At 42.2% G+C, this 22,042-nt stretch overlaps 1 protein-coding gene across 6 annotated transcripts in view; it reads left to right on the top strand.

Moving 5' to 3' along the window:
* Positions 1,359-22,042, top strand: part of TSPAN12 (tetraspanin 12) — a 66,280-nt gene continuing 45,596 nt past the window's right edge. The window contains exons 1-5 of one of the 6 annotated variants that reach the window (XM_013985638.2): positions 1,359-1,490; positions 1,742-1,910; positions 2,847-2,982; positions 15,850-15,932; positions 17,204-17,339. In XM_013985638.2, the coding sequence (XP_013841092.1) occupies positions 2,917-2,982; positions 15,850-15,932; positions 17,204-17,339 (285 nt within the window). In that variant the 5' untranslated portion in view covers positions 1,359-1,490; positions 1,742-1,910; positions 2,847-2,916. 6 annotated transcript variants of the gene reach the window in all.

The raw sequence follows: 22,042 nt of genomic DNA on the forward strand, positions 1-22,042 counted from the left end.
AAAAGAAAAAAAAAAAAAAAGAAAGAAAGAAAGAAAAAGAAAAAAGAAAAAAAGAATCCTGGGAATGATTTGTACTTGGCCAGTTTCAAGAGCAGCCATAGACTCCCCTCAACGTGAGGATGTTTCTGTCACTCAGAAGACACCAACAGCATTCGGAGGGCAGGTGGTTTCAGCAGCTCTTTGCTTATATCTGGCATACATTTTATTTGAGCAGTAACTGAGGATAAAGGTGGGTTTCTTTGCTCTTTTCTAGACTCCAGAAGATACTTTGTTGCCAGAGTTAGGTCATCTGATGGATGCCTGGACATTGTTCTTGGATGGTTGTCTTGGTGCTCTTGGGAGCTTGCTGCCTTACACACAGCTTAGTAACTTGCTCACCAGACTTTTCCTCCCTTAAGCCAGGACACTCATGTTCTCTTTTGGTCTTAATATCACTTCTATCGAAATGGAAATGTGTGTCTCTTAGTCACCCTGGTCATGCAGCAACTGATGCTAGACACAACTTCATTTTACTTTTTTCCCCTGTAAGGAAAATTAAGGAGGACTCCTGTTACTAGCTTTTCTCAAAGACGTTGATTATACTGTAGGTACTTCATATTTGTTAGTGAAGCTGTATTTTCCACATAATGCACACAGAAGTAAGAATAGAATGTGGACTATCATGAGGCATACAACATCAAAATTTGATCATATTTTAAGTGTGAAACTTTTTTTTTTTGTCTTTTTAGGATGGCACCCTCGGCATATGGCAGTTCCCAGGCTAGGGGTCACCTACACCACAGCTCACAGCAATGCCAGATCCTTAACTCACTGAGCGAGGTCAGGGATTGAACCTGTGTCCTCATGGTTACTAGTCACATTCATTTCCAATGAGCCACAATGTGAACTCCCTTAAATGTGAAACTTCTTACTTTCAAAAGGGAAGTTCCTTTTGGAAGGATAGTCTCCTACTATGAATACTTCCTGAATTTCTAGTTAAAAAAAAAATTCAAACCCCATTACTATATGCACATTTTAAGATAAATCACCCAGTTAAAATCCCCACAATCTTTGGAGAAAATTTTGGAAACTTTGGATCACTTGTGAAAGAGTTAATCGTGTTCTTCCTAATCTGAGTGTCAGATCCCGACACGTCTACTCTGGGGTGTAAGTAAATACTGTAAGTGCACCATGGAAGCGGGAAAGAACTGTTTTTTTTAAAATCAGGGAGGGCCACAAAGCAATAAGAAGGATCATAGGGCACCACGTTAGTGACAAATCACAGGAGGTGGCTCTAGAAAGGTTGTGAAAACTGGTTTCTCATTGCAGGAATTGGGTTGGGCCACTCCTTCACCCCCCTTCGCAAACACAAATATTTTCATATAATAAAAGCCTGTTTCCCTACGGTTATAACCCAGCCTCCCCTCCGCTGACACCACCATTTTAAAGGGGTTTGCTGCGTGGACTCTTCCAAAGTCCCCAGGCTTTATCTCTGTCTGGTCGCTGTGGAGGTGAGGCGTCCCTTCGGGGGCTCCCGCCGCGTGAAGGGACGAGAAACACCCACTCGGATCCAGCCCCGGCAGCCAGCGGCCCGAGCATGCGCTGAGAGTATGTGCAGCTGGCCTTGGCTGCCGCCGCTGCCTCGTCCGGACTTGGCGAGGACTTGGGAGGGACAGCGGCGCTGGGAGGTGGCTTAGCAGAGACTTTCCAGCAACTGCTGCCCAGGACTTTTTTTTTCTTTTTTTTTTTTCTTTTTTCCCAGGAGGCGGCGACGGCGGCGGTGGGGGGAGAGGAAGAGAAGGAAGCGTCTCCAGTTTGAGCCAATGCAGCCCTGCGGCTCTCCGGGAGGAGCGTCCCTGCCCCGATGAGCCCCCGCCGTGCGTCCCCGACTGTCCCCCGGCGGGATCGGGGCGCGGAGCCCAGCGCCGACGGTGAGTAGCCGCGCGTCTCTCGTCTTTCCTGCCCGCTGTCCCGCCAGCCCGCCGTGGCTGCCCCCGGCGCTGTGTGCTAAACTACTTAGAGGCTGTGGCTGTGGGGCTCCGCGCCGCCAGCGCTTCCCTCCGCGCCCTGCCGGGGGCGCGCGTCCGGGTGGCGGGGCCGCTGACCGCGCTCGGCTTTGTGCTCCTCCGGCGGCTGGGAGCGCGGGGTCGCGGCCCGGGCCGGGGCCGGGGGAGGGGGACGTGAATGACTAACCCGGCGTCTGCACAGCTGCACCGGCCCTAATTCCCCTGCGCCCCTCCCCGCCCCCCCCGCCCCCGGCTAATCCATCATTCCGGGGCCGAAACATCATTTCTCACGTTCTCCCTGAGAAACCCTAGTCGTCGGGCGGAATCCCAGCTCAGCGCTGCGCCCGCTCCAGTGCCCCGCGTTCAAACTCTAGCTGTGGGATAGGGAAGGGGGGGGTACGAAGTTGGGGGGCCAGGGAACTGTCCTCATGAGAGGGACACTCTCACCCTTGGTGTCGCCGGCGGCTTCTGTGACACCTCTGGGGGGTAGTGTGGTTTCAGAACTTCGGGACAGTTCTGAGCAGAGCTGTCCCCGAGGAGGGGCGTGGACTGAGGGAGGTTTTAAAGAGCGTCTCATCAGAATTCAGAGGACACCGCCGCGCGTCCCCTGAGAACCGGAGTGTACTGCGCGCCTTCATTCATCCAGGGAGACAGCCTTTTCTTTTCCCAGCAGGTGTTATCTGAAGCCGGTTTGGAACTTTGGAGAGTTTAGGTTACTATGATAACTTTAACAAATGATTTTCGATGAAGGGATATCTCGGATGAACTAGGCTTCAGACCAGACCCTGGCTGGCGGAGGAAGGATGGGCTGGGGGTGGGGAGCGCGGTGCTAAGTCCCCGGTTCTCTCCCGCCCTCTGCAGATCGTAGCTGTTTGGCCCGCGGGGGTAGGATGTGGTGAAAGGATGGGGCTTCTCCCTCCCTGGGCTCACAATGGCCAGAGAAGATTCGGTGAAATGCTTGAGGTGCCTGCTCTACGCACTCAATCTGCTCTTTTGGGTAAGTCAGAGAGTCCAGTGCACCAACAGGTGGAGACGGCTGGACTCGGTTTCCTACAGCCACCACATAATGCGCCAAAGGGCATGGCTAAGCATTAATTAATTACATGGGCTCACACCCTCTATTTTTCAGAGAAGTAAATTTTGACCTTTAAATGCCTTTGATCTAGCTCAAGTTCCATTCGTAATTAGAAAAAAGAAATCCACCCCTGGATACTAGTGGCAGTAAAATTAGACTTGAAGTTAATCTAGGGATATAAATAAATGCACGTGCTTGTGCTTGTAGATAAGAAAAATTTGACATACTACTTAGGGAACTACTTGTTTTCAGGAATTTCAGATAACTGTGCAAGCCATAAATTGTTTCCTGACGTCATCCTATAAAATTTGGTTGGGGCAAGGAGCCTTACTATTTTTTTGGAGGAATTCATAACCAGATATCCTATCAAAAGACTAAGTAGATTTTTCTGGGATATTCTATACAGTCTGAAAAGGTGGTTTTATGTAACTATTTCTAAGTTGGCGAAGTTTTAAGGAATTTTGTGTATGCTTTTGGAAAATCCCATAACCATTTAAGGAAATAAAATACATAAAATTTAACAAGCTCATGGAAATCTTTATGCCCTATGAGCTAGTGACTTTTTATGCTTTGCACTCAGGCATGTATGTTCATTAAGTGTTATTAATAATCACGTTGTTATTTATAAAACTTATGAGGACACCATAAAAATTAAAACTTTGAATGTTGCTTGAGGAAGCTGTCATGCTTAAGCAGATAAATTTTTGTTTTACCAATTTTGTGTTCTATTAATAATTTATATTCAAAATAATTCTGTTAGAATTTTTTCAGTGCATGATTTATTTATTTGGTTGACTGGCTGGCATCGACCAGCTTTTTTTTTTATAGGTTTATGACATGTGGTCTCTAGAGGATGACATTTTGGTTGAACTCCTTATGAATGGCTCCATTTTAAGGTGTCCAATTAAGCCTTACTTCAGCCAGTAATCTGAAAGATATCTAAACAATATATATTTTTTCAACGTGAAAATGAAAGCATTAAGTTGTTATATTCAGCACTTAGAAATGTAAAATCCCTAATTGATCTTATTGCAGTTTTTAATTCTAAAGGTACATTTTTAACTGGGCCCATTAAATTACCTGCTTAGCTATAAAGTATTAAAGTTTCCAACTTTGTTTCTTTAAAATGTGTAATAAATGTCACTCCTATTTACTAGCTTTTCTCCTTTCTACTATATGCTTTTTAATGATAGAATCATCACATATTTATAACTAAAAGGAGATTTACACATGATCTGGTTGAACTTTTTTACTTTGGGGATGAGAAAACTTAGTGTATGTCAGTGACTTGCCGAAGGTCACATAGCCCAGTGGCGATGGTGCCAGGAGCAGAACTCAGCTTCTTGCCTCCTGACAGTGCCTTTACCTGGACAATCACTGTGTTTGAATCCTGGAATTGCCAGGACTTTTTTTTTTTTTGTTGTTCGCCGAAGACTGCTTTGGAAATTTTCTCAATAATTTGTATTATATGTGTGTGTTTGCAGGGGGAAGGGGAGGGGAGTCTAAATCATTTAACAAAAATATTTCTCCTGTGAGTAATGAAATTTTCTTCAAAACACCCATTCCTTAAACTCCTCCAGGGCTCTTTGTGTATCCAAAGGATATAAAATATGATTTCTTTGTTGTTATCCCCTACTTCAGCATTCTCACTTTCCGCATCTTCTGATTTATTGAAATTGCTCCTCTGTTTCTCCAGTTGTCCTCTTCTCCAAATATCATCTCCCACCAACAAAATGATCTGTGTTAACTGCCTAGTGTTTATCCCTCTGTATTTTTCTCTATGTCATACAAAGGTGTATTTACTCATACCTGTCCACATAGACTCGTTCATGTAACACATATATACACTCATGATATTTTTTTGTTAGATTGTTTTTCTCTTTTGGGTTAGAGTTGCAGGAGTAGGATTGCTATGTTAGAGGATATATAATGATGACAAAAATAGCTAATGTTTATATAGTTCTAACTATGTTTGCCAGGCTCATTTAGTGTCTTAGTTTTTTAGTCAGCAAAATAGGAATGGGAGTTCCTATTTTTTTAGAGTTGTTAGGGGGATTAGAGTTAATATATGTGAAGTGCTTAAACAGTGGCATTTAGTAAGTGCTATTATCTATGGAGTGACAGTAGTAGCAATAGTAGCTGTAGCACCCGCAACCATTACTATTACTACAGTAATGATACTCAATGATAATCTACTATAGTAAGTAGATTACCAGAAGATGGATTGTTGAGTCAAAGGAATTCTTATAGTAGTATTAGTGGTAATCGTTATTGATATGATTAATACTGCTACTACTGCTACCAGCTCTGCATTCCTTCAACCCAGCAACCCTGTCCTGGGAATCTATGCCCTGGAAATCAAAGCACCAATACATTCCATTATATGTACACAAATATTTGCTGCTATCTCACTGATGCTATGACGCTTTTAAAATTTTACCAATTTGAAAGATGCAAAGTGTTATTTCACTGTTATTTTTTTGTTACCTCCCTCACTAGCAATGAGCGTTATAAACAAATAGCTTTATAGAAACAGATTTTTATATGTTGTTTTCAATAGAATTTCTCTTTAGAAATTTATACATTCTTTTTTATTCTTCTGTTCTTTTAAGGCACCTGCCTTTCTTGTCTTGGTTCAAGTTTCTTTTTCCATATGGACTTTTGTACAATTTTATACAATTAAAAAATATCTGCGGAGAGTTTTCTTGGAATCGTATGACATGCACATGCTAACTTTGGGGGCGTTGGCATTATTCTTTCAGGGCTGAAGCAATGTTTTCAGATCCTCTATTTCCTTACTGAGTCAGAAGCAGTTTTCTGCCTTGTGTCTCACACATTCCTGGGCATCCTTACTCTGCTCTATCATCTGATTCTCATAACAGCCCCGGAAAATGGGGGTTGGGAGCTTGGTAAAAAGAAGTAACTTAGGGAAGTTCAGTGACTTGCTAGGAAGTAGCAGAACAGAGAATCGACGTCCCCTCTTTTCCCCCTCTAAGTGCAGTAGAAGTTGTACTGTTAGAAACAGTGGTGAATTTATTTCTGGCGGAGCAGTAAACATCTTCAGTAGAAAGGGATTAGCTGTCCACCTGCTCATCCCCAGTCCTCTAGAGCAGGGCTTCTCAAACCTCCATGTGCACAAGAATCACCTGGGCATCTTAAAAAGGAGATTCTGATCCTGTACGTCTGGGGTTGGGCCTGGGGGTCTGCATTTCTAAGAAGCCCTTCTGTGATGCCGAGGCTGCTGGTCTAAGCGCTGCACTTGAAGGAGGAAAGTGTCTGTCCTTGCTTGTAGTTCTCTTTGGAATTAGAAGCAGGACCAACCAGTGTGACATGAACCTGTGTTCATCCTGAGTAAGGAGAGGCAGTTGTTCTGGTCTCTGGTTTTGTGGGATTGAACCCGTGCCCTCATTACTTGTGGGATGAAAAGCTGTGTCCTTGTAGTCTTCACCTAGCATTTAAAATCGACTTTTTCCAGAGTTCTTGTTGTGACTCAGTGGGTTAAGGACCCCATGTAGTACCTGTAAGGATGCAGATTCGATCCCTGGCATCACTCAGTGGGCTAAGGATCCACCGTTGCATAGGCTTCAGCTGCAGCTCTGATTTGACCCCTAACCTGGGAATTTCCATATGTTGCACATGTGACTGTAAAAAAATTTTCCTGTGTTTTCCTGTGTATTTCTACTAAATTGATAACCCTCTCCCCTTCTCCACACAACAAGGAGTTTAAGGAAAGAAGAAATAAATTTTATTTGGAAAAACACCGAGAACCTATACAATTTTGTTTTTCTGTTCTGGGAATTGAATATCAAGCTATCAAGCAGTGAGTTTTTTTTTGTTTTTTTTGTTTTTTTTGTTTTTTTTTGTTTTTTTTTAGTAAAAAGGTCTGTCTTGCAATTTAATTTTGTTAAGTGGGAGGCCTAGACCAGTCTAGGAGGAAAATTCAATTCAAGGTCACAAATGCACTGCATTCTTTTCATTGCTATGGATCTGGTCACCTTGACTTGCCATCTGTTGAGTGGCTCTTTCACTTGTCAAGAAGCATGATCAGGTTGGCAGACAGATGCTGGACCTTGGAGGTCTGTCATGAGTTTTGTGGGTTTGTAATGGAAAAGGGCACATGAGACACAGCGCACGTGAGTAACCTGCCCCGAGAACTCTCTGGAGACCGTGTGATTCACCTTCTGACCATGGTGGAGCAAGGAAATGGGTTATTTTTACTTCAAGTGTATCACACTTTTACTTTTTAAATGCCATGGTTATTTCATAAATGAAAGCTTTCCTCCGTTTCGAAGACAGCTTCTGTGGCTTTATGATGTGTTTGAATGTTTATGAATGTTTGCCGTTCTCAGACGGTACTTTTCTGCTGTTGGCAAAGTGAATACATGTGGTTCTTTCTGGAAATACCTGAAATTGGTGAACACTAAGCGGTCATCAAATATGTTTGTCTGTTCTATTCTAAAAGTAGTATAATATCCCATCTGTGGTTTTAAATTCTCATTTCTCACCTGCGGATAAGAGCCATTATTTTTCTACTTACCATTATCAAAACTAGTAGCCATAGAGAGGAACTACCCTCGATTAAATAAGAAACTTATAAAAGAAAGCCTAAAAAGTAGACAGGAAATCTGGTTCAGGCTTTGGGGATAGATGCAGGCTAGACGAAAAACAAAGCAAAACAAAACAAAAAAACAGAAGGCTCAATGTTCTGTTTCTTTTTTTCCAGCCTTCTGTAGTGAACCTTAAGGTGTTTGACCCATGCAGACCCCAAAGAGATTCTTGGCAAGCGAGCGTTTGCATTCACACAACATTTATAGAGTCATACTAAAATCCTACTCTTTCAATTGATGCCCCCCCCCCTCGCCTCTACTATGAAAGACATTTCAGTTTATTTTAACTCTTCCTAAGGAATAGGGGAGAGCCCTCCGACAAATGTTAGTTCTTTTTGAAAATAAACTTTAAATAAACTTTAGTCTCAGGGGCAAAGCTCGTACACTTTTTTTATGCAGTGTGCTCCGCTGAGCAAAGACAGGCCACTGCATGCTTCTTAAGGAAGTGTTTTGAGGCAGTGTGGAAGCTTCTTGGGGGCACAGTCCTGCAGCAGACTGGAGTAGAAAGTCCCCCGCCCATCTGTCCCCACTGGAGCCAGTCACCAGCTGGGCCTTTGGTCTGTGCTAAAACCACAGAGGATAGGGAGACTTTTCACCCTTCTCTGGCCTGCTGTGCCTGTGCAGGGACCAGATCATTTATTGCGGAAATCAGGACAATTTCGAGAGTGAAGTTAAAGGGCTTGTCTTTATTAATAATGATGCAAGGGAGTTCTCTTGTGCCGCAGTGGGGTAAGAATCCGGTGTTGTCACTGCAGCAGCTTAGGTTTCTGCCGTGGCACGAGCTGGATCCCTGGCCTGGGAACTTCCACATGCTGCCAGCATGGCCATCATCATAATAATCATCATCATAATAATACGAGGACAACAGAGGCTTAAAGAGGAGCCATCCTGGCCCGAGCAGGATGTATGGTCACCCTGTCTGCAGAGCAATGTGATCTATGAATCCTATTAGTCAGCACAGCTCCGGGGTGCTATTGATTTATTCAGCCCTAATTAGTAGATGTTCATGCTTAAATGATACCCACAGGTAATCTCCGGAACTCATTTCAGCCATCATTTACAGCGCCTGTTCTTTCAGAGCGTTTGCGAATGGTTTTATGTGTGCTCTTTTTCCTGCCTGCCACCCCCCGCCCCAAGGGACTCTGGTTAAGGCATGAACTGATTCGGAGGCAGAGGGGGAGCAGGCATGGGAATGTGAAACAGTCATGTTCCTGGGAAGGTACTTGCATTGGGCTCCCAGCCTCCAAATAATCAAAAATTGATTTATGGAGTTCCCTTTGTGGCTCAGCGGTTAATGAACCTGGCAAGGATCCACGAGGACGCAAGTCCGATTCCTGGCCTTGTTCAGTGGGTTAAGGATCCGGCGCTGCCGTGAGCTGTGGTATAGGTTGCAGACTCGGCTCAGATCCCGAGTTGCTGTGGCTGCGGCATAGGCCGGCAGCTGTAGCTCTGATTTGATTCAACCCCTAGCCTGGGAACCTCCATGTGCCTTGGGTGTGGCCCTAAACAGCATAAAAAAAGAAAAGAGGTAGCATTTTCTAAATGATTTGCTAGACAGAATGTGGCAGATGTTCTGCCAAGTAGTATATTGCATGTATTTCTCTAAAATAATATTTGTACTATTTTCTAAATATTTCCTTGAACAACAAATAATATTTTGCAATATTAGAGAAGATATAAGGAACTATAAACCATGATAACTGCAATGTGCCTAATAATTTAATCATCATGAATGACAGTTGAAAAATTATTTTATTTTAATTTGGAAAAGTAGTAAGGAGTCCTGAATTGTTTGCATAATTTGTCCTTCTAGATTTACTAACATCAGGATTAGTTATTGAGGTGACCTTGTCTCATTTGAACTTAGTTCTTGCCATAACATGCACTGTATTTGTTGTTACGCTTATAATTTTCTCAATCTCAGTGAGTAAAATCACTCTTTGGAGAATGGAACTGTTTCAGACATTTAATGCGGCTGGAAAAATGTCATAATAAAAAGCAGTTTATTTTCAGAATTGCCTGTTTACTATGAGATAAAGCTTTGTGTTGATATTATTTATTTCAACGGATGTTCTGTGCACAGCTACGATGCTTGGGTAGCTACAGTGAAAAAAAAAAGAAAAACCAGTAGGGCCAAGTAGAATGTGACATTTGTAGTTTAAAGGGCTTTTGAGAACACTTAAGCCAGCTTCTGACCTGATATATAAATCTTTGATCATGTAATTCAGCAAGCATTTCTCTACTGGAAAACTTCCAGTGATAGAAAGCTCCGTTCTTCTTGAAGCATCTCCTAAGTTTGCTAAAGTTCTCTAATAGTTAGCTTGTCTGGCAAGTGGAAATCATCTTCCTTTAATTATTTTCTCATTCATTCATGTAGAATGTGTCAGATTTCACTCCTGGGCCTGGCCCTCTACTGTGAGATGGGCTGTAGGCAGTGGTCTGTGTCCTCTAGTGGAGAGAGATGGGTGGGTAAAAATAGAAAACGATAGATAACTGCCCCACGACGTCTAGATAAGAGTGGGGACTGTGGGTAAGGAGGGATTTGGGAGAAAAGTTTTATGCTCTAGCTGAAGTTTGACTGTCTTTAAGGCTAACGTTGCTCTGCTCGTGAGGGTGGAAGGGTGGGCAGGATAGCGTTCCATGCCGAGGGATTGCTGGGCAAAGACACAGTGGCTTTGGGAGGTCTGCACTGATGCACATCAGAGAAGCACAATCAAGATTTTTGTCATCTGAGGACAGAATGTGTGTGGGAAGGAGCTGGCCGGAAACAAGTTGAAGAGCTAGGTCAAAGGGTGACTGATGAAGGCTTGTGTGTCTTGTTATAGAGTTTAAACTTCATCCTCTAGGAGAGCGTTGGGGGAAGTGGAAGTGACGGCTGGGAGGAGCCACAAGGGGCAGTTATTAGAGCTGTGTAGGCAGAAGAATTTGATCTGTGTTTTATAAAGCTAACTGAAGGGTGAATTTGAGGTGGACTCTGTGAGCTGGAGCGTTCTATTATAAGGTGATTATAATTGCCTGGCAAGAGATTGAGGGGCTGAACTAGCCAGAAGTGGCAGGAAAGGGGGAGGAATTCACCAGGCGTGTTGCAGGAACAATCTGTAGGACTGGAAAGTCATTAGATGTAGGACTGAGGAAGAGGGAGAGGTTCAGGCTGCCTGCCAAGGTGCCAGTGGATGTGATTGAAGTGTAGATTATACCATTTACTGAGGTAGGAAAAACAGTGGGAGGGACACACAGGTGTCGAGAGGAATGATGATGAGTTCAGTTTTAGAGATGTCAAAACTGAGAATGGCTATGGAAGTTCAATAGACGGTTAAATCGCAGCGCTGCCTTTCCCATCCCTTTGTTAGACCTTCAGTTATCCAAAGATTCCATTTCTAAACTGATTTAGGGTTCATCTTGTCTCCTAAACAGAGAAAGATTGAGAGAATGCCCTGAGGTTAAAAGTGACTTGAGATAGCAATAGGTAATAAGTACAAGAATCCTACTTGTTTTTTTCATCCTATGAATCTTCTATGAAGTTGGACTTGCTGTTATAACATTTTATGTGAGGAAGCTGAAGCTTAGGGAAGATTCAATGACACACCCAGAGTCATATAGATGAGAAGGAGCAGAGCTGGAAATCAAATTCAAATCAACGCTGTTGGATTTAGTGGCTTCTTATGGTCGTTGTTGTTAAGACCATATGCCTTATAAGGACCTCTAAAATGGGTGATCTGGGCCCTGCCTGGCCTTCCATTCTTGCCCCACGCCAATTTCCTTTCCTTGAACGTATCCAGCTGCCTTCCACTTGGGACCTTTGCTGTTCTTTCTGACTGGCATGTTTTTTCCATCTCCCTTTCTCCAGTGAACTTGATAATTATCCTTCAGATCTCAGCTCTCTGGAGAAGTCCTTTTGACCCCATGGAATAGGTCAGCCACACCCAAAGGAGTACCTTCAGCAACTTGTATTATTCTTTCCCAGTACTTATTACAGTTTGCAGTTACTGGTGAGTTGACTAACATTTATACCTCTGGTGAGTTGACTAAATAAATTTCACTTAATAAATTTCACCATAGAATTGAGGTTGAGCCTGTTACTGCCAATTAGTGTGTCTCCAGCACACCGCAGAGTATATGACACGGAGAAGCTGATCAATACCTATCTTCCGAATGAAAGAATGATTTCAGAGCCCCCGCTCTTAACCAGTTTACCATACTAGAAACGTTTTGGAACATACCTTTCTAAAAAATGGACATTTTTGTATTATGAATGGAAAAACTGTGTGTATATGACAACCACGGATAATATACTCTACAAAATGAAGATTCCCAGAATGTATTGACACCTTAGAGCGATGATACTGAAAATTGACTAAATGGCCTGTAAGAGGTTAAAGGATGGAGAAACCAAGATCCATTGTTATGTTGAAGAATGATAAAGAAAGGAGAGAATTATGTGTAACTGCCAAAGAATTTAAGATAAAAAAATAAAATAGCACATTAATAGCTTTCCTGTTCCCCTAGAACATATAAGATATTTTAAGACCCACATATAGCCAAGTGGAGGGAGACCTTTATAGCCTCAAATTTAATCAAGTGGTCCATGGTTCCCCTGCTGGTCCTGTGTGTTTGAATGGGTTCTGTGATTATTTAGGTATGGTTATGCCAAAGATGAGGCGACAACAGCCATTGAAAAGATAATCTGTTACACTCACAGATCCCAAGGTCTCATCGTGGCAGGCCAAGAGGGGAAGCATTGGGGTCCATTGTGGAGCAGGAGGAGAGGGGTTTGGGTAAGTACTTTTATTGGGAGCAGCTAGGTAGGTTAAGTAGGTTTAGGATTGGCTAGTTTGAATAATTTTGGCAGACTGTATCCCTCGTTGTCTGGCATCTGGACCTTGCAGTGATTAGGGCAGGTGTCGAGTAGCCTGGAATGAGAGTGCTCAGTAAAGGGGAGATTGGGAGCATGGGCTCCAGATTGGTTGGTTTGTATTTGAAAATGAAAACTGTGTCCCTGGAGAAGGACTCCTCCCAAGGGCAGGTAGGAGGCGAGTAGGTGGAAGGTGGTGGCCCAGATAAAGTGACTCAGGCATATTACTGGTGTATCCAGGCCAAGGTGTGTCCAGCATAAGCATGTAGGACAGCTCTTAAAACATCAAGTTTACAGAAGCTAGAAGCATGGTTAATACACCGTGGTTGATCCACTGGGTAACTTTTATTAGGTTTACAATCTGTTCTTCATTCCCAACAGGAATGAGGATATCATAATTGACCTAATTCTTCTCTGAACTGTGATCCCAGGGTTCTTAACCTGTTCTAGGCCATTGATCCTGGAGCCCTCATCCAGCAGAGATTGTAGTTCAGACATTCAGACTGAGCCTGACCCCTACACATGACCTCCCCGGCCCCCATTTTTTAAAGGACCCCTGCATGCTGTGCAGGCTCATCTGCTCACTGTGGATCTTTTCATGCTCATTTCTAAACGTGGAAGGCAGTTATGACTAAGCTGGAAGCTTCAAAGATGAAGGCCTGGATTTGAATCCGCCTCTGCCATTTAGAATCTGCATGACTTTGAACAAGTTCCTTCACTCTTCATGAAACTTTTTACACTCTGTAATTACCTCATTTACATATATGGGTCCTGCAAGAAGCTCTAGAAAGCTGAGACCCTGCTTCTTCTGTGCCTTGAGGGGTCTGTGACTCCAGCACAGATAGCACAAGGCAGGTGGTAGAGACTGAGAAAATACAGTAGTTCCCCTTATCCTCGGTTTCACTTTTTGCAGTTTCAGTTACCTGCCATCAACCCTGCTCCAAAAACATTAAATGGAAAATTCCAGAAATTGACAGTTCATAGGTTTTCAATTGTGTGTGGTTCTGAGAAGAGTAATGAGATCTCCCAGTGTCATGCCCAGGATTGAATCCTCCCTTTGTCCAGGGTATCCATGCTGCGAATGCTCCCCGCCCATTATTTTAAGGAAAACATTAGCCTATAAAGGGTTTGGTACTATCCATAGTTTCAGGTTTCCACGGGGGTCCTTGGAAGATATCTCTCTCTGATAAGGGGGGATATGCTGTATTTGCAACTGCATGACGGATGAGTGAATTCATTAGCTGACCTTCCAGGCAGGTGGGCATCCTTCACTGTGCAAGAGGTCACAGAGCCCCAGGTGTTCTGCTTACCTGGGAGCCCTTATCCAGAAAACATGTTTTATGGCCACTCATTTCTATCTTGTATTTCAGCATTTAAAGCTAACCTGTCACATATAATGGTAATTAATGTTCATTAAGATGCCAGAAATTATTTGCAAACAAGTTAAGCTGAAATTCACTGTATTGTGCTTAAGATGATAAATAAAGGCACATTTTGAAAAAATTTCCAAAAATTTCAAACAAGACCTTCAGAATTTAGGGGTTAATCTTCATCTTTTAGAAAACCGTCCTAGGAAGACTCGTTTTGAACATGTTCTAGATAGTTGCTGTTTAAAAAAAAAATTTTTTTTTGAATTACGGACAATTTAAAATATACCAAAAGTAGAAACTACGGTGTAATCAATCCCAAATTACCAACATAGCCCCCACTTCCCACTTAACCTCCAGATATCATGATTATTTATTAAACCATTCACCTTATATCTCTAAAATGTAAAGATTCTTTAAAAAAAAAAGACCGGTTAATACCATTGTCATATATACAATAGTAAACAATAACACAAGTGATAATTTCTTAATATTTTCAAATATCCAGTCATATTAAAATATCCCTAGTCATCTCATAAAAGTCTCTTTGTGGTTGGTTCATTTAAATCAGAATCCAAACCAGGTCAATATACAGCATTGGGCAATCTATTAAATCTCTTCTGATTTATAGCAGTTTCTCTTTCCTTCTTTTTGTTTCACTTGCCAGCTTTTTAAAATGAAGACGCCAGACCATTTGTTCTGTAAAATTTCTTCTGTGCTTGAGTTTGTTGATTGTATCCCCATGGTGGCATTTAACAAGTTTAAACTTACCTATTCCTTGTATTTTCTATAGACAGATAGAGCTGGAAGCTTGATTCGGGTTTGATTTTTGGTAAAAATACCTCAAAGATATCTCTGAGTACCTGATTGTGTTCTGATTGTATCGCATTGGGAGACTTTGTTTCTGGTTGTCTCTTTTTGTGATGCTGAGATTGATGGGGGGGGGGGTTCTGGTATTTTATGTCAGCCTGATCTTCCAGTCTAAAGTCTCTATCAGCCTTTCATTTAATACAACAGTTCTCATCTGAGACCACCTAAGAGAACATCTCTGGGAGCCTCTACACATTTCTGATGCCCAGGCCCCAGTTCCAAGCATTGGTCCAGGGTGGATCTGGGCTCCACAATTGTTTTTAGAGTCCTAGGTCATTCTGATGTACAGACAGGACTGAGAGCCACTGACCTGATCATTTCAGCCGCCAGTGGGAATCTTTGCCGAGAGATCCATTATTTCAAAAAGAGTTGTTAAATAATGATATTCTCTCAGGCTTTCTGCACATATTAGCAGATAGTCTCCTATAAAAACTTTAAGTCCTTGGTTCTTTCTCTAGTTTCTGTAGGAAAGATTGTATAAAGATTGGGTTCTTATCAGTTCTCTGAATAATGAGAAGAATATCCAACATCCTAGAAAGCTGGTTAGTTTTGTTTAAATATTATGATGAGTTCACAGATTTTAGCATATTGGATGTTTTAAACCATTGCAATTGTTAATATTATAATTACGATTATTTTGATGCTCAAATTGTTCACCTTTAGCCAATGGAAGTCCTGTCAAGTTAATTTCTGTGACTTTTTTTTTTTTTTTTTTTTAAACATCAGTAGTCCTTAATTGCTTCTTTGCATTTATGTTGTGTTTTAGGCTTATCTTGTACATTTGATAATTTAGTTGTTCTGGGACCTCTTCATCTTGTGCAATTCCAGTTCTGAACTATTTCCTAAGAACCATAATAATTGTTTCGTTCTCTCTCTGTTTTCTATTTAGCGTCATGGTATTTAGTGGCTCTGACATGATTACAAAACAGAATGGCAGATATTTATAGGAATAGTAAATTTCGACAGGTGGTTAGGAGAAATTAGGAAAAAGCATAATTCTTTTTTGAAGATGGTCTGTAATTTTTTATTATTCGTCTTGCAGAGAATGTTGCATAAATCCCGGGTACCCAATTTGTCTTTTCTTCCTCCCCAGTTAATGTCCATCAGTGTGCTGGCAGTTTCTGCTTGGATGAGGGACTACCTGAATAACGTTCTGACTCTGACTGCAGAAACAAGGTAGGCTTTATAATTAATGACTGACTGCTTTCATTGGGGTGCCTCCGACACCAGTTTCTAAGTAGCTTTGCCCCCCGGCTGTTTAGATGGGAGTGCTCTTCTGGGTTCATAGGGAAGTTTTTCCTGCCCTTGGCAACCCTTGCATTTTCTAGCATTCTTATTAAGGTGTGACCCTGGTCCCAGAGGACATGTCCCGTTATGGGAAGACCACTCGCTTGTCTTCCAGGCAGTGTGTCAGCTGGGTCGTATTTGTGTATAACAGACAGCATAACTCCTTTTCCTTAAGAAAAAAAACAAAACAAAACAAAACTTCTTGCCTTCCTATTCCTGAGCTATTGAAAACCAAACCCCTGAAATGTCATTTGCGTCTCAGATTTCAAGGATTGGTCCCCTAACATCACAAAGGGCGAATTTCTAACTTCTTGGAGCCTCAGTGTCTTCATCTCTGATTGGGGAATGCGTGATATACCCCTCTGAATTTTCAGAAGGCTTAACTGGGCTGCATTCTGTGGAGTCGTTGACATGATGGAGCTGAGCACATTTAGTAATGGCCGTTTGTTATTATTTTTTATTATTACTCTTACGGGGACAGCTCTAGTGAATCATTTTTTCATAGTTTGCTGGCAGAAAGCATCTCCCTGCTTTCCTTTGCACTGTTGACCAGTTTCAAGCACAGCAGTGTTTCACATCCTTAAGGGCAGTTGTTGGGGAGAAAGTGCATGCTGCACGTGGGGTCCTAGGCCAGGCAAAAGGAGGGGAGAATCTTCTCAGCTGGGAAATAGTGAAGGGTCTCATGTGGTTTCCTCAAGTTAAGGCTTCAGAGCTAATATTAGATAGATTCTTTTTACTGAGGGTCCTTTTATTTTATTTTATTTTATTTTATTATTATATTTTGGCTGCATTCATGCATGTGGAAGTTCCTGGGCCAGGGAATGAACCAGGGCCACAGCTGTAATCAGAACGACAGCAGTGACAATGCCAGATCCTTAATCCACTTAGCCACTGGGGAACTCCCTTATCTTGTAGTTAAAATGAGCCAAAGTAGGAAGGCTACCACTTGTATAAAAAACTAAACCAAACAAGACAAAAAATTAAAACACGCAAGCAAATTGGTGATGACACAGTGATTTTGAAAATAAAAATAGAGTCGCCAGCCTTGAGGCATGATGATTTCAAGGTTTATTAACACAAATCCCTTGGGTCTTGTACTTTGTCTTGGGTGCATTTTGATTCTCTTGTATTCTAATATGACATTATTGTTCTTCTTTCAGGGTAGAGGAGGCTGTCATCTTGACTTATTTTCCTGTGGTTCATCCGGTCATGATTGCTGTGTGCTGTTTCCTTATCATCGTGGGGATGTTAGGATACTGTGGAACAGTGAAAAGAAATCTGTTGCTTCTCGCATGGGTACGGTGTTTATATCTTCTCTTTATTGTGGTTAAAAGACCAGCCAGTAGTGTATTGTTTGCTCATTTCATTGTTGCACAAGATTCCACGCTTAGGGAACTGCGATAGTGGTCCCCTAATCTGCAGTCATTGTTCAACATCCTGTGAGAAGGGAAGCGTTCTTTCCATGAGAGATGATTTCAGCACAAGTGTTTGCTGTCCTCAGAAGATGAGGTGCAGAAATATGCACGCTATTTTCATGATTTCACGCGGGCTACGTGTTGATATTTTCTTTTGAAGTAGGAGTGTTTTTCTAGTGTCACTGGCCTTAATACCACTCCAGCAGGCCCCTCGGGTCTAGAACTGAGAAGTCAGAATAGAACTCTGCTTCTCCCTCTCTTTTCTTGTTTTAAACAAACCCACTTAAATCCATGTGGAAATTCAGGTTGGTGAGGTAGCAGGCAGACATAATCCTGCCGCTGCCTTTGCATAGGTTGAGGAACCTCAGTTTCTATAATCTTAGTTGTTTTTTTTTTTGTTTTTTTTTTTTAAATGTTGGACTAAGTTCATTCTTAAAGTCCCTTCAGCACTCAGATTCTATGCTTCCACCATCTGTGATCGGACTGTAATTCCCAATAAGCAAATGCTCTTTTAACATTACAATTTTGAGTCAGTTGGAAATACAGCTTACATATAGATTTTTGAAGCTCATCGAATGTATAAAATGTCATAAACGGCATCAAGTAGTTGAGGATGGTAACATATCATCCAGACATGTCAGACTCCTAAACAATAATTCATTGAGTATATGCCTTTCTTTGCTGTAATTCTCAGTGGTAGCTGTGCACTCATGTCTTGTACGGAACTTAAAAAAATTAATCATTTTAACAGTGTCTGATACACTGGATATCTGAGCAGAAAAAACAAACAAACAAACTCCCAAAACCCTGATTTTTAGCATTTGAAGATTTCCGTGTGGCAGATACTCACGCAAGGTTGATTTCAGGCTACCAGTGTATCACTGAATGCAGAGCTGGGGAGAGGTGAGCACACATTGCCTCTCAGGAGCCGGTGTCTGCACACCCGGCCCGACTGGCTCCCGTCCCAAGCCAATTAGAAGCGAATCTTAGTGTGAAGCTGAACTAAAAGCTTCGCCTTTCACAGGAACAACCTATGTTAATGTATTACTTGGCTTAGTGAAGGAGAACACGTAAGGTCCACGGTTGGAAAACAGAAAATGCTGCAGAAAATAACCCACTCTCAGAGAAGGGGTACATGCCCATTGCCTCACTTCTCTCCACTTTGGAAAACAAGGATGTTGACTATATTTTATTGATAATATGTTGTTGTTCTTTCAGGGGAGAGGAGGTGGAAGGCTTTGGAATCTTAGTTTGCAATTGAAGACATTTGGATGATCATTTAAACATAAATAAGAGGCCTTATTCTATATAAAACTTGGAGTTTAAAGGATGGATAAAGTATTTAAACTTAAAAAACCCTTAAGGGAGTTTCCATTATGTCTCAGCAGTAACAAACCCGACTAGACTCCATGAGGAGGCGGGTTCAATCCCTGGCCTCGCTTGGTGGGTTAAGGATCTGGTGGTGCTGTGAGCTGTGGCAGAGGCCGGTGGCTGCAGCTCCAATTCACCCCTAGCCTGGGAACTTTCATATGCCGCAAGCGTGGCCCTAAAAACAAACAAACAACAAAACAAAACAACAAAACACAGCCTTCAGAATCCTTTTTTACAACCACAGTCTTACAGTGATGTTCCAGTTATATAAGCAGTTTAAGTATGGCTGCTCTTCTTCCTTCTCCCCTCAACTTCTGTGATTCTGGGTGGTTCCTGGATGGGATGGGGTGGGATAGTGGATTTCAGGGAATCTGAAAAACTTTTAGGAACGTGTTTTGAAAACCATTTATGCGTTCTGTTAGGCTGCTTGAATGCTAATAAAACAAGCTGACAGATAACTAGGTAATGTGGGCTCTCCTTGGGGCAGGATGAGTCAGAGAGACTTGTGCACAAGCGGCCAGCGTGTGATGCTGCAAAGAGCCCTGTGATGCAAAGGCGACATGGAGGACTGAGGTTCTAAGGGTCGGTCATTTCTTCATTCATTCATTCTTCAAACACTCACTGAGAATACAGGCCCTTTTAGCTTTGGCCTTCAGACCAGTGGTGTCATAAGACCTCTAATAAGATTTACTCTGGCTACTGAGTAGTTGGAGAAGAGCCTCTCCCAGCTCAGTCCAAGGGGTCTCCGCCTCCTCCAGGAGGGTGGCTGGCCTAGACTGGTACTGCTTTATCCCATCCGCCGCCTTTTGCTGGTGGATGGACTCTTTTCTGCAAAGAAGCTTTGGGTGTGTTGCTTTTCCGTGTGTCCCTGGCTGCCGTCTACATCACGGTTGCTCCTTCCCATTGACTGTCTGTGGCAGCGACTTCCCCATTCCCATTCGGCTGCCTCTCTCCTCCTAGCACAGTTCTGGATGTTACTCTGTCTAGACCCAGCACAGCTTTTCCTTTGCCAGAAGAATGAATGAAGAATGTTCTTAATTCCCAATTACCTGTCACTCATAACCAATCTGCATCTGACCTGCTTCTCAGGCCGTTTCTTCTCTGGCTTCCTTTCCATGGACTCTTCCTCTAAACAGTTGCCAAGTCCTGTAAGTTCTAGTTTTATAATCTCAGGAACCCATCCCTTCTTTGCTGTTGTCATTTGGAATGCCCAGGTTTAGGCTCTCCCAGCTACTTGATGAAACAGTGCAGAGCCCCTAACTAAACTTCCCGCCTCTGTTGTCTTCTGATATGGCACAAACCAGCACTGCTGGGATAATATAATGCAACAATGATCAATTACTCCTCTGTTCCAAAACCTTGAAAGACTTCTGGTTGGCTAACGAAGTGTTTAGAGACGCCTTAATCTTGGACCAAGCTCTTCTGCAAGCACACCTTCATCTGCCATTTTTACCTACTTCATTATTCTCTGGTCAAACTCTATTTTCTGGCTCTTGAACAAACGTGCTCTTTTCTTTTCTGCTCTTATTCCTATTATCCCCTTAGCTGGGAAGTTCTTCTTAATGCTTTTGCTCCAATACGATCAGCCCATTACAATGTGAAATACTACCTCCTGGAATTGTAATAATGACAAAATGATGATGATAAAGTAGTTGACGTTTCTCAGGTGCTTACAAACTGTAAGGCTTGTGGGCTATAGAGGTTTATATGAAATTTTTATAAAAAGAGTTTTACATTCATCAGTTTTGTCCTCTCCATAATTCTAGTGAGATAGATACTATTATTTTTCTCATAATATAGACAATTATGGATTGGCTCAGTTGCTTGCCTGTTTGCATAGCCAGTAAGTGGAGCATATGGTGTTCAGATCATTGTGGTCTAGTTCCAACAACGTAACTACAACAACTTCACTAGTTTGCTGTATATTTTCTGCCTTTTTATGGTGCTTACCTATCGGAGTTTAGCTGTTAATAGTACATCTTAAGGATTAAGTATCTTACATTGTATAAAACATTTTCCCTATCATCTTTCATTTCCAATCTGTTAGCGGGCATCTAAGCTACATAATTATCTTAGGCTCAGATAGGTTCAGTAATATGTCCAAGGTCACTCAGCATTAATAGGCAAAGCTTTGGTTCAGACCTCAGTGTTTCTGACTGCCAAGCTCATTCTCATTGGGCCTTTACTGATGTCTCTAACAGATATGTTTCAGCTTTTGGGGTTCAGCACATTTCTCTTATTATACATTTCCTTTCTATAACCAGCTCAAACTATCAAACTGCAAACAACTTCATAATATGAACATCTTCCCTATGGCTTTAATAATTGTTTAAGAAATTGAGTAATAGACAGGAAATTAGAATAGTGCAAGTAGAAGTGGCCAGCACTTTAGATGGAGGATAGTATCTGGAAGGCAGTGAAGAGGGTGATTTCAAGGGAGGAGCCTGGCTGTTAGGTAGATTTAGACAACAAAGGGTAATGCCTTCTTAAAAGGGGAACACGGAATTCCCATTGTGGCTCAGCGGTAACAAACCTGACTAGTATCCATGAGAATGCAGGTTTGATTCCTTGGCCTCACTCAGTGGGTTAAGGATCCAGTGTTGCCGAGAGCTGTGGTGTGGGTCACAGACATGGCTTGGATCCCATGTTGCTGTTGCTGTGGTGTAGGCCTGCAGCTGCAGCTCCAACTCGACCCCTAGCCTGAGAACTTCCATATGCCACAGGTGTGGCCCTAAAAATAAATAACTAAAATAAAATAATCAAAGGGGAACACTAATGCATGATATGACATGATGTTAGGTCTTGGGCAAATAATGGCAAGGCAACTCTCATGGTTTCTTCCTTGTGTCCTTTAGCTTTTTATCCTAATTTTAAAATTAGGAGGTTCCTTGATTTTGGATATAAATGTTTAAATAAGCCCAATGCTTTCAGTCTAACTTGTCCATTTCCCTGTATTCAAAATCATGCTTTGCTTTTAGGACCTGTAAACCAGATTAAGAAGAAGAAACTTTTTTTTTTTCCTTTAAAAAAAAAAGACAACCAGTGCCTCTGAGAGCCACTTGAATGATTACTAAAAAAAGAGCAGGTAACTGGGCCATGGTACTGGTAAAGCAAAAATCAAAATGCCACGATTCATCAGACTGATCAATAAAAAGTGAGAGAGATTCAAAACATCTTTATAACCGACCTGCCTCCTACCCCCGCCCCTACCCA

The sequence above is a fragment of the Sus scrofa genome, chromosome 18 (assembly GCF_000003025.6).
Source record: "Sus scrofa isolate TJ Tabasco breed Duroc chromosome 18, Sscrofa11.1, whole genome shotgun sequence".
Classification (NCBI taxonomy): domain Eukaryota; kingdom Metazoa; phylum Chordata; class Mammalia; order Artiodactyla; family Suidae; genus Sus; species Sus scrofa.